This window comes from Arabidopsis thaliana, chromosome 4 (assembly GCF_000001735.4).
Source record: "Arabidopsis thaliana chromosome 4, partial sequence".
NCBI classification, from domain to species: Eukaryota; Viridiplantae; Streptophyta; class Magnoliopsida; order Brassicales; family Brassicaceae; genus Arabidopsis; species Arabidopsis thaliana.
The window spans coordinates 2,557,259-2,570,198 of record NC_003075.7 but is presented as its reverse complement, the minus strand read 5'-3'; the positions used below and the strand labels follow the sequence as shown (position 1 = coordinate 2,570,198).

At 29.8% G+C, this 12,940-nt stretch overlaps 2 protein-coding genes across 4 annotated transcripts; both read right to left on the bottom strand.

Moving 5' to 3' along the window:
• Positions 1-1,761: 1,761 nt before the first annotated feature.
• On the bottom strand, positions 1,762-3,016 carry FBS3 (F-box family protein). Its single transcript, NM_116740.2, has 3 exons — positions 2,510-3,016; positions 2,354-2,428; positions 1,762-2,240 (listed from the first exon to the last, which is right to left on the bottom strand). The coding sequence occupies exons 1-3, from the start codon at positions 2,723-2,725 to the stop codon at positions 2,037-2,039; spliced, it is 495 nt and encodes a 164-aa protein (NP_567282.1). The 5' UTR covers positions 2,726-3,016; the 3' UTR covers positions 1,762-2,036.
• A 2,347-nt stretch (positions 3,017-5,363) lies between these two features.
• Positions 5,364-7,159, bottom strand: VPS28-2 (Vacuolar protein sorting-associated protein VPS28 family protein). Of its 3 annotated transcripts, none has more exons than NM_202784.3 (2): positions 7,090-7,159; positions 5,364-6,300 (listed from the first exon to the last, which is right to left on the bottom strand). In NM_202784.3, exon 2 carries the CDS (start codon positions 6,244-6,246, stop codon positions 5,614-5,616), a length of 633 nt encoding a protein of 210 aa, NP_974513.1. In that variant the 5' UTR covers positions 6,247-6,300; positions 7,090-7,159; the 3' UTR covers positions 5,364-5,613. The 3 variants fall into 3 exon arrangements, with proteins under 3 accessions (NP_974513.1, NP_001328317.1, NP_567281.2); NM_001340525.1 differs by having other exon boundaries at positions 5,391-6,300; positions 6,600-7,155; NM_116739.4 differs by having other exon boundaries at positions 5,459-6,300; positions 6,853-7,157.
• Positions 7,160-12,940: the final 5,781 nt, after the last annotated feature.

Sequence of the window (12,940 nt, the reverse complement as noted above, 5' to 3'; positions counted from 1 at the left end):
TCAACGTTGTGCATGTTCTACGGTTGAATGATAATATATATATAGGGTACTATAATAATTTTTATTGTGGTTGTAACCAAAACTAAGGAAATGACATTTGGCTAAATCCTAACATGTTACTCGGTAGATTAGTGGAAGATGATGAAGTTGGTAGGTCATTAGTTATTATGAATTATAATTTCAAAGAATAATTAGGACTAGCAAATCTGAAGGCAAGAGCTTGTTGGGACATCAAAACATGGTTAGTTGGAGATTGACAACCCACTCTTAGACCTACCCAAATTTGACCATTTTTGGGTCCTTTTGTGTTTAGATAAAGACTTGTTTTTATTCATTTAAATCAAACCAAATATATAAAAAATAACACAAAGATTATAAAGTTTAAAATGCAAATAAAAGAGACATTCCCCCATATCAAAACATGATAGATAAGGTGAAACGACGGTAAATCAATGAGAGCTTTAAAACAAATACTATTGAGCATTCTGAAACATGTGAGGTTAAGACTAGTCAAATGATCTTCCATAAACAAATCAATGGAAAACAAATTGGACACGGTAAAAAGATGAGGTGACGTTGAAAATAATTTCATAACCGAGGTTTTCGCCGGCACGAAAAAGATGAGTTTGAGTTGCTCAACGGCAAGGAGTTGGTTGACTATGTTTCTATGATTGACCATTTTTGGGTCATAAGACGTAAAGACAAATGCAGATGATCGGTGACCAACATTGGAATTTGGATGTATAAGATAAAGATGCCACAAAAATGTAAAAACCACATGAGACGTTAGAACTATTTTCGACCGACCATGTGTCATCAGTTTGTTTGAACCTCCACACGAAATGATCAAAACTTTAAATTTACAAGATTGTATGGTTTAGGTTCGATCCACGTAGTTCGGGTTAAAGCCCCTTTAGTTGCATTTTTTTAACATGAAAAAAAGAATGGATCATGGGGTCGATTATTTACAACTTTCCAGATAACAAAAAATAGCTGTCGGTGAGGTTTGTAATATATATAAGAGAGAACTTTCGTGAAGTGAAGCTACTTTTTAGCTAATTTATAGAATTTGCCTCTCTTTTCTCTTCTTTACTTTCTACAACCACATGTGGAGAGCAATGTATTAAATAAAAAACAATCCATTTTGAGCTGTTGATCGGAGTGAATATGCATTATATGACATAAAGTCTGCATAATAATTTAATCTGACACACAATTGATTTATTCATATATAAGTACTTTTTTAGATTCATTCAATATGTTTACTTACATTAGATTAAAAAGAAAGTAACATGTAAGTTGTTTATTCGGTGTGTGATGTCGATAAAACATGGTATGTTGAAACATGGTTGACTTACAAACGTAACAATGCTATAAAATCTGTTCACATGATTTTTATTAGCAGGATCTTGTTATGTTGAAATGTGACGGGTTGATAAAGAAAACATAATGATCTTGAATAAAAACTGTTTCATACAGTGCAAAACAACTCGGATAGTAACGAAATTATATATGTTTGTTATTATTAGAACCGTACCGTACTTTTTTGCATCCCCGATATGTCCATTTTGCAACAATATACATTTAATAAATTGTCATTACATTGTATTTTTACTCATTTAAAATGAAAAACCCAATATGTACAAGAGTTGATTTTTAACTTCTTAATTATTTGACCAATTTTATTACTCTTGATTTGTTCATATAAGCAATACTTTTAGATTCATTCACTTGCATTAAAAACAAATAGGAGAAGAAAGTCAAGAAATAGCAGTATTAAAAAAGAATCTTAACAATATTTAATTGAAAAGGACAAAATCAATACTTAGGATACTCTGATCACAAAACAAATAAATTATTCACAAATAATAAATAACCTTCCAAAGTCTGCAAATAATTGGTTATATTCACATGGTCAGTAAATATAATAAAAAGCTTCAATGATAAAGAATTGAAGCAAAAGCAAACTCTTCTATGTCTTGTTCTTTCCTCATCTTCTGCACAATTAGCTGATTCTTTTTTTTTACCTTTCTTCTTCATTTAAACAATACCATAGAGATCTTCGACAAATCCGATTCTCGATTAATAAACCTCCTTCGAATTGGTGCATTAGGAGGCTCCATTTCATCATCTTGACTACTGGAATTCGAATTTGAATCAAGGATTAGTATTGCGTCTCGAAATGGCAATCTCTTTTTAGGTGTGCTATAATCAAAATGCGACTTCTTTGCTTCAATTACCTAAAAAAAATCATAAAATTCAATTAAAAAAAACATTAAATTATTATTGCTTAATTAGAAAGAATTCAATGATCGATCATTTTCTTGATTCAAAATCTTGAAAAAAAACTTACAGCTTTTCTTATTGTTTTAGATACACGTTTTAGTGTGGCTAGGTCCTCGTGATCCACATGACAAAGTACTCGAATCTGCTTATCAGATCAAAATCAAATCCCCAAAACTAATCACAATTAAGGAGAAAAAAGAGATTTATTAATAAATGAACTTACCAAAATATCTTGATGCAGAGTTTCAAGCAGAGACCTACAAGATTCCGTCGTTTCATGACTTGGTCTCTTCACCGGCGGCGAATCATTTTCCGGAGCTCGTTTAGATATGAGAATCCTTTTCCTCCCTAATCCTCTAGTAAACCTCACAAACCCTAACCCTAATCTCTCATACTCACGAGTCGACTTCATTTCAAATCCATCACTCAAATACGCCATAACTTAAACTGAATTTTCAGAAGCTAATGGAAGTATAAAGCAAAATCCAAGAGAAGATAACAGAAGTAGAAAACAAAAAGATTATGTGAATCGTTTTTTGGGGAGAGAGAATCTGAGACTGAAGATTTGATATGAATTATAAATTAGGAAACAAGAAAAAAAAAATTAAGGAAGAAGAAGAAGAAAAAAAAAGCAAATAACACGTGGCGTTATTTGATTGGTTAAATGATGAAGTGGTGATCGTGGTCGGTCGGTCGTTTTCGGCTGGCTTTTAAAAAGGGTAGTGTCGGGTTTTAACACGGCTTCTTTTTCTTCTTTATATACGGTGAAGTGGAGAATCATGTGAAATAAAGATCACGGTTTAATCGGTGTGTTTTGATTATGATCGTGCGACACGTGGATATTGAACGGTAAGATTTTGTAACTTAGTGAGGAAGGTTGACTTGTGCAGTGTACTCATTGGATTCCGTTAAAATGAAGGATGACGGCGATTACTTGATTCTCCACGTGGGAATAACAGTTAAATTTTAAAGTTTTTGAAAAAGTGTGGAAATATTTCATATTTATAAATGAATTATAAATTAGGAAATAAGAAAAAAAAATGAATTAAGGAAGAAGAAAAAAAAAATGATCAGCTTATTTATAAATCTTCCATATTTGTTTTTGGGTTAGACGGTGAATAAAAAAGTCTTACTAGTGGCGATATCACGTGTATTTAAGGACTATTTTTTGTGACTTTTATCATGGTCGTACATATTTACGATGTTTTTGTTATTAGGTTGTGACTACTTAACGACTAACAAACTTATAGACGCAATTTTGTCGCCAATGTACGACACTTGCATTAAGTCGGAGAATGGTCAATAATTAGCGACTCACTTACGATAATTTTGCAACGTAAAAATACAAATTCTTTTTTCTTAAAATTTCACTATAGTCGCAAAAGAGTCTTAAATTTATTACTACTTTGCCTCTCATTAAGGACTCCACGGAATTTAAAATTTGCAATTTGATCAAAAAGAATTATTCATATGTCAATTAACCATTTTTGCATTGATTTGACAATAATACATTGATAGATTATTTCACAACATTTTAATTGAACATGTTTAAGACTAAATGATTATTTTACCTCTTAAAATGAATGATATGCTTCAAAATTGGACCCTGGAATATTCAAAATACTTATTACTAATGTATTTAGATCTTAAAGTTCAGAAATCATAAATATTGGGTTGTGACTCATAAAAAAACGTCACAAGGGAATGGTGCTTTACGACTACTTTGCCTGTCTTTAGCGACTACTCGTGATTTTAGAATTGCAATTTGATTAAATAGAATGATTAATATGTTAAGTAACCATATTTTGCAATGATTTGAACTAATAGAGAGATAGATTCTTTGAATAGTTTTTTTTTTTTACATGTTTTAGACCAAATATATGTAAAAAAATCAAATCATGTACAAGATGTTACATAAGTTTTTAAACTAAATGTTCTTAATCTATTTAGGTTTCAAAATAAAATTATCCAATGATGGTTTTACCCATTGAAAATGAATTTTATACTTCTCAATTGGATTGTAATTGATTTCCAGTACTTATAACTAATAGATTAGCTCTCAAACTTAAAATATCTAAAATAATGACTTGTGATTAGGGATGTTGTGGTGGGTAAAAAAAACTCAGCTCAGGACAAACCCAAAACAAGCATGCCCATAAAAAAACCCAGATTCAAAAAACCCGAATGAGTTTTGGTATTTGTGGGTAAAACTTAGAAAAATCCATGTGTTCTAGAACAACCTTTGGGAACCCAAAATTTATATAGATATATTTAAATTGTATTTATTGTTTGTATTATATATATATATTCAATGTTATATGTATTTTATATTTTGTATAAACAACTTTATTTGTTATCCTTAATTGATTTAATTCTTTACTTTCATCAAAGTTTCTAACAAATTTATAAACCCAAATTCCACTCAAACATTAATAATTTAAAAGATTATACAAAAGAGAGTTTCATCAAAGTTTCTAATTTGAAACAGAAATACAAAAGTAGTAAAAAAAATCTAAACAACTTTTTCTCATACTCGAGAGCTGGTTGCTATCGATGTTGTACCTTCAATGTCACCTACAATTTGAAGATATAAATTAACAAAAAAAAATTAAGATAATATTTTTTTTTGAAAGTCCTATGTATATATATGGTCCATCAATATCATAAGTTAATAATTATATAAATGTATCAATTATATATATAAATTATATGTAAGAAATTTATTTGAAATATATTTATAATATTTTTTTTTGCTTAAATTCATATTTGTTCTTATTTAAATTTAGTTCTAATATTTTACTGTATCAAAAAAATTTTGATGTTATTTTCAAGATATTATAATTATTTTTTACTTGTAATTGGTTTTAGAACAATATTTTCTATAATTAAAAAGTTACTAAATTATAAAAATCTCTATATATATAATATTAATTTATCGATATATTAATACCTCTTCAAATTAATAAAATTTCACGGTCCTTACATTACTCATTTATAGAGATTTTACTGAACTTTGTATCCATGTAATTTCACATTTTTTAACTATCTCTCTTTTTGTTTGAACTTAGCACAACGACCTCGAAGTTAGATAGTCCACCACAGTATCTTAATTCACTCAAACAAATCTGCAATTATATATAGTCCCGTGAGAGTAATGAATCAATAGTAATTTGGTTTAGATAAAACTTTCATATAACCAAAATATGGTACACATAAGCACATTCAACTCCTCAAACGTGTAAAATTCTCTTGGAATTACCACTAAACCAGACTAAACCAAAGACTTTTACACAAAAACAAAAACAAGAAACGTAACCTACATTGATCTTAATTACCAGCTTTAGGCAAAGCTGCCATGAAAGAGTTGTATGATGACTCGAGATCAAAGTGAAGTTGCCTTGACTGTTGTTCCGTAAGCTCATCGGCTGCTCCCATCTTAGACAACCTCGAAAGCCATTCTTTCATCTTCGTCTTCCCTTCGAAATCGGGCGGTAGAATACTCAGTTTGTTGAGAGAAGCAGATAGATCAGACAAGAGAGGATAAACCTGATCGACAGCCACCATGTTTAGTTTCAAAGAATCCATTGAAGTGATGAAATTCTGTACACATTCAGCAACAATGGATGCAGAGTTCGACGTAGATGCTGCAACGGTAGCTCGGTGTTCCACTGTGGCAGGAAGACCTGATGTCACCAGGCGGTATAGAGCAGCTGGACAGTCCATTTTGTATGTGTCTGCAAATCTTTCAATGTTTGGCACCGTGTCTTTGAGTGTAGCGGATAAAGTTTTGAAGTGGACAATGAGTTTCTGGCATTCAGATTCGTACTCTGAAGGATTGATTAGGTCTCTTATATAAGCTTTCTCTAGCTTCTCTGTGGCTTTGATGATTGCAAAAAGCTCTGCAAAATTCTCATACATCTCTCTTTCGCGTTTGTCGTTCCATAATTTGACCTCCATCATTAGAGCAAGTCAATCTACGGAGAAGAGAACGGTACACGCACAAGCTCTTCCTTTCTGTATCAATGACCACACAGACCAAAGTCAAGATCCTAATATCTCAATAGAAGAAAACTTCAAATCGAGAAGAAATGAAAAGCAACTAGAATTGTCCAAAGAAACTCATAACCTATCAAGAGGCTAACAGTTCTTCACTAAAGCTTTCTAAATCTATTAGAAGTAATCAAAATCCCAGCTTTCTTCATCCAACAGACTCAATTCTAATACCCCCAAACACAGTAATATGAGTTTGAGAGTTTACCACAAAAGCTCAAACTAAGAAGAAAATTAAAAAACAGAATCGAAGTATCTCTAACCTATCAAGAAGCTAATTTCTTCACTAAGCTTCCCATAACTTGCTTAAAGCAATCAGATTTCTTCATCCAACAGAGCCAAGTTAAAACTCTAATCTCACAAGTCAGTAATAGAATCTCACATTTAGCAGACAACATGGAACAAAAGCTATGAAGAAGCTAAGTAATTTTTCACTAGATTCCTATATCTCACTCACTAGAAGCAATAATCCCAGATTTCTTCAAAGATGAGACAACAAATGGAGATGTTACTTACACGAAGGTCTGTCAAGAGATGATTGCGTATGAAAACGATGAACAAAAACACGGATCAACAAAGTTAAGCAAAACTTAGTGATGAGCCGTCGATTCAAAAACCCTAAATTCAAGTAAATTATGGGAGATTCGAGAAAAATTCGAGATCTAACATATGGAGGGGAATATCTGAATAAAAAATAGCGAAGAAGATTCGTAAACCATACGAATTTGAAAGTGAAAGAGGAAGAAAACTGACCTGAGAAGTTATGAACGGTGAAAGCAAAAAAAAATCTGATCGGAGAAGTTGAATTGAGAAAGAGGATTGGTGAAGAAGAAGATGACAATTGGTTTTAATCTAATAAATATTGAACCGGTTGGTCGAACCGGTACTACCGGATCAGATCGGGTCTATTAAATACTACTACCAAAAATTGATTTTCCGATCTAATCCGAATCAAACCAACATAATCAATTCGAAACTCGAATTTACTTTTTATTTAAATATTGTAATTTTTTGTTTGGTATGAAGTATGAACTATCTATGAAGTTAGATTTTGGTTTTTTATTTCGGTCTATTTATAAATATTAATATTCATTATAATACATACCTTTGTTTTTTGTGGACAAAAATAAAAGATATCTAATTTAAATGATTTGATACCGGTTTAGCTGATAAAATATAATACTATAATACAAATTTTGGTTGTAGATAAATTTTTTTGTTTTAATTTTTTATATATTAGGTATTGAACCCACGCTATCCGTAGATATTGTTTTAATATATTTTGGTGAAAATTATATACAATTGTTTAGAGTTTTTAAATTATTTCTAAAATAAAAATTTCATTTCAAATACACCATATTAGAAATTATAAAACTTAATAGTGTGTACGAGTCAAATTAGATCAAAAGAATTATAAATAATCTTATATCATATTTAATGGGATGCCAATACCATCTTCGTATTTCTTTTCACATTCATCGTTTCTTACTTTTCATATTTTTTTCGTCATCTTTATTGTCGATTTTCTTATGATCGTTGTTATTATTACTTTCATTATCCGTTTCTTCGTTATACTCTTCATTTTCCTCTTCTTCGTTATGTTCCTCACTCTTTCTCATTTTTTTCATCTTCTTTTCTGTAAAAAAATTAAATTTAAACTTAATAACCTTAACCAAACTTAATTCCATAAGCATATGAATTAAATATCGAAACGACTTGGTTTATTCCTATGAACTCGAAATTCGATCCCTTAGTTCCATGTCTCCGGAATACTCTACCAAATTTCAGACATTTCGAGTTTATTCGGATGTTCGGTTTTTTTCTCCACATATCTGATAAGATCTAAAACTTTAGAATAAATCTTCTCGAACCAATTGAAAAAGCTTAGATAAATTACACACAAAAAGACGTTTAAATCTATATCCCACCATTCAACCTCAAAACAGTAATACCAGACACCTCGTCATCAAGTCTAGCTACATATGAACCAAACGTTGCCATAAAAAAGTCTTGTCATAACTGTTTTCTCACTTTTCTTTGTCATATTTGAGAATCCAAGTTTGTGTTATGCTATCAACCGAGTTTCTCTTTCTCCATCATTTTAGATGGAAATCAACCCTCTTTCTGACCTAAATTTTGGTATCAATTTGTTCGTAATACAAAAAACTTTTCATTAATTAAATTTATTACATTTCTTACGCCTTGTCAATTTCCTTCTTTTTATTGAAATTGATATTTTTAAAAAGAACAACTATTTCCACAATTTCAACACAAATCGTCATACTTTTAACTGGTTAGATACCATCAAACCGAAGTATATACAACCGAAGTTCAAAAAAAGAACCACGTATGAAGTTATCTCATTATCCATAGGTTCATCCAATTGTCGTTTGACATAACCAATTTTAATTATATTTGCATATATATATATATATATATATATATATATATATATTTCTCAAGAGAACTTGCTACTATGATCTTATATGTATGTTCTTGTTTAAAATTTCTAATTTTTTTCAATCTTTTTCTAATTTCAAAAATTTTAATATTAAGTTTTACACGTATCAAAATCTAAAATCGCTAAAATAGAGACTTGTCATGATCTCGTGAGTTACTAACCTTCAAAACTGTACTTTATATAATAAGATAGATTTTAGAAATTGGTTTCTAATCAAAGAACAAGTTAAATTTGTAAATTAAAATAAAACCTACACAAGTTTTTTTTTATAATAGATTGGAAGTTTTGAAAATCACAAGGAAGAGAAAAAGTAAAACCTTTCTTACAAAAAAAATCATGGTTTTATCTTTTACATGATAATGAATTATTTATTATGTATAACATAACTATGCAAAACATGAGCAAAACATATACATATGAAAAAACCTTTATGTGCAAATCACATCACCTAAAACATGTTTACCAATGTGAATATCATGAAATTAATTCATTATATAGAGAAATAAAGAAAAAAACTTATTAGAGATTATACATATTTTAAGGGTATCAACTAGTCTATTAGAACATAACATACTGCCATGAATGAATTGAAGTAAGGCATATTCACTCAAAATTACCGCATTTCCTTACGTCGCTAGAATCAACCATATGGAAAACTTGTCCACACCTTTTGGTTTTCTTACTTTTTTTTAGTAGCATTTGTTTTAACAAACATATCAAATGAGATTCTAAATTAAAACAAATACTGATTATTCAAATTCACCACAAAGATAAAGAGATGATGTGTGTAAATTGAGATTGTAACGAGGCAGCAAAAAGTTCACACGAACAATGTTCTCATGGCCAATGAATGATTGAACAAAAGTTAATGTCGTGAAGGCGATTACCCTCATAACCAAAACCTCAACTCCATACACAACAACAATTATAAAACGATCTTTTAAGCTATCGGTCATGCTGATGAATATGAGGAGGAAGATGGTTTGGATGGAGGTTCCAAAACCATTCACAAAAAAAGAATAGAGCTAAATGGATGAAACGATGAAAGCCTATAGCGAAACCATATCAAGCTGCTCATGTTCTTTGATTAAAGAAACCGTCATATGGTTTTCCACCTATTTTAAATTACAAATTTAATTTATTCTTTGTTCCGACTCATAGAAATAATTTTAGATATTGATTTCTTAATCACATAACAATTTCAATTTGTAAATTTAAATATAAACTACACAAGATTTTTTTTAAAAAAAAAGATATGGAAGTTTTGAAAATCACTAGGAAGAGAAAAGGTAAAACATTTCTTACAAAAAAAATCATGGTTTAAACTTATCTTTTACATGATAATGAATTGTAAATTATAAATATATAGATGCGTCCATTATGCATAACATAACTATGCAAAACATGAGCAAAACATATGCATATGAAAAAATTTTATGTGCAAATCATATCACCTAAAACATGCTTAGCAATGTGAACATCATGAAATTCATTCATTATGTAGAGAAATAAAGAAGAAAGCTTATTAGAGATTATACATATTTTAAGGGTATCAACTAGTCAATTAGAACATAATATTACTGCCATGAATGGATGGAAGTAAGACATATTCACTCCAAATTGCCGCTTTCCCTACGTCGCTAGAATCAACCATACGAAAAACTTGTCCACACCTTTTTGGTTTGCTTACTTGTTTCGATTAGCATTTGTTTAACAAGCGTATCGAATGAGATTCTGAACTAAAGCAAAGACTGATTATTCAAATTCATCACAAATATAAAGAGATGATATGCGTAGATTGTGATTGTAACGAGTCAGCAAAAAATTCACACGAACAATGTTTTCATGGCCAATGAATGATTGAACAAAAGTTAATATCGTGAAGACGATTGCTCATAACCAAATCCTCAACTCCATACACAACAACAATTATAAAAAGATCTTTTGAGCTATCGATCATGCTGATGAATATGAGGAGGAAGATGGTTTGGATGGAGGTTCCAAAACCATTCACAAAAAAAGAATAGAGATAAATGGATGAAACGATTAAAGCCTATAGCGAAACATATCAAGCTGCTCATGTTTTTTGATTAAAGAAACCGTCATTTGGTTTTCCAGCTATTTTAAATTATAAATTTAGTTTGTTTTTTGTTCCGACTCATAGAAATAATTTTAGATATTGGTTTCTTAATCACAGAACATGTTAAATTTGTAACTTAAAACAAAGACTACACAAGATTGTTATTTTAAAGATATGAAAGTTTTGCAGATCAGAAGGAAGAGAAATTTGAAAATACATTTAATGAGATAGTTATTATAATTTGCTATTGTAACTAAAGATGAAATACTAATAAATTTAGAGAGACTAATAATAAATTATTTATTTTCGTTTATAAATTTAATAAAATAGAAATTTACATGTTGATACATTTTATATTATTTGGTAACAAAATGTTTAGAAAACTTTCCATATTTTCAAATACTTTTTTTTATTTCATATATTGGTTTTTCCTATTTTACAAAAATCTAAAAAAATAAAAAAATAAGAATAATTTCATAAATGTTAATTAGCGAGATGGTTAATCTCGATTGGTTGTTTTAAATCTTATGTAGACGCTTTGAGAAGCAAATAACCTCGACTTTTCTATAGTATAAATGTTCAAATTTAGATTCAGCCTTTTTCTTGAATATTCTAATGTTGAAACTATTTAAAATTTATAATCTAATTTGTTCCTTTTGAGGATAATAGTTGCAATCATATATTTGTTGTTTGTGATATTAAAAAATAATAATCTGCATTCCCACGAGGGTGATTTGTAATATTTTTGATAATTTAATTGAAATAAGAAAAAATAAGAAACTAAGAAAAGGGGTAAGTAAAAATGGCCAAAGATTGAGGTGGTGGTAGTGACTCCGACGTTGGTGACTCCGACGACAATTTTCCAGTGATGATTTCCATTGATATTAATATTTAGCATTCTAAAATAGTTAGAAAGTTTTTCTTTAAGCAGCATTTGCTATGTTCATCATGTTTTTGAGTTTGTAACCTTGTTTAATATGTTTTATGATTACTCTTTATGTATCTTGTAGATACTGAATTAAGAGAGATAAAAGGATGTGGTGGTACTGTTTCTACGAAAAAATGATGCAAATAGACATATCCATAGTGGAAAGCATCATAAAGGAAACTAGAAGAAAAAATTAATCGTTGGATGAAGTATGAGGCAAAGAGGATATTGGATGACACATTGAACAGTCATCCTCCATGCTTTCCTTACAACCTTGATGTCTTTGCTTGTTAAAACGACCAATCTAAGTTAGTTTTTCAATACAGTTTTTTCTGTGAATTTTAGTTTAGATGTAGCTTTCTCAATACAAAAACACATGTTTAATTCGTCGTAAGTTGATTACAACTAAAGCAAGACCAAGATCAATGTAAAGAACAGAGAATGGAAGGAGCTTTAGGCTTGTCACCAATAACAAAACGATTTTAAATTGATATTTTATAAGATGAAGGAGGAGAGTTGTTTCCAACTCTCAAAGTTACAATCATAATTCTCATTAAATAACTATATATATGAATTTTCTAATTTGCTAAAACCCTAGTTACATGGACATTACATTGGGCTTGGGCTTGCTTTAGTTGTGAACCCTAATAATTAATTCATTGAAAAGAATTTGTTGTTAATTAAATTAATTCTAAACTTTCCAACAAAATAACATAGGTATGAATTTGGTCATTCCAAAAAAACGGTAAGTCGTTGCTAATTTACGTGTCAACATAGCAATAGATTTGCCTATTTGGGATTATCATTGCGGTTATTTTACGGGTCGGGTTGGGTTGTTGTTGCATTATTTTACATGTCATAGCAAAATTGAAACCAAAGGCATATAACTTACAAATTTCCACTGAGTTTTGACTTAAAAAGTTAGATGTTTTTATTTCCTTCTCTTTTTAGTCATCAATATAGAAGTTATATGTTAAATGTTATCAACATAATAGTTCTTTTATGCTCAAACTCATTATTTAGTTCATTTTAGTGTATGTGTTTGGTTAATGAAGCATTAATTTGGAAGGTGATCAGGTCGCCATTAACCTTAGGCCCAATATCATTGTGAACACACGTGGATTGGAACTAATTC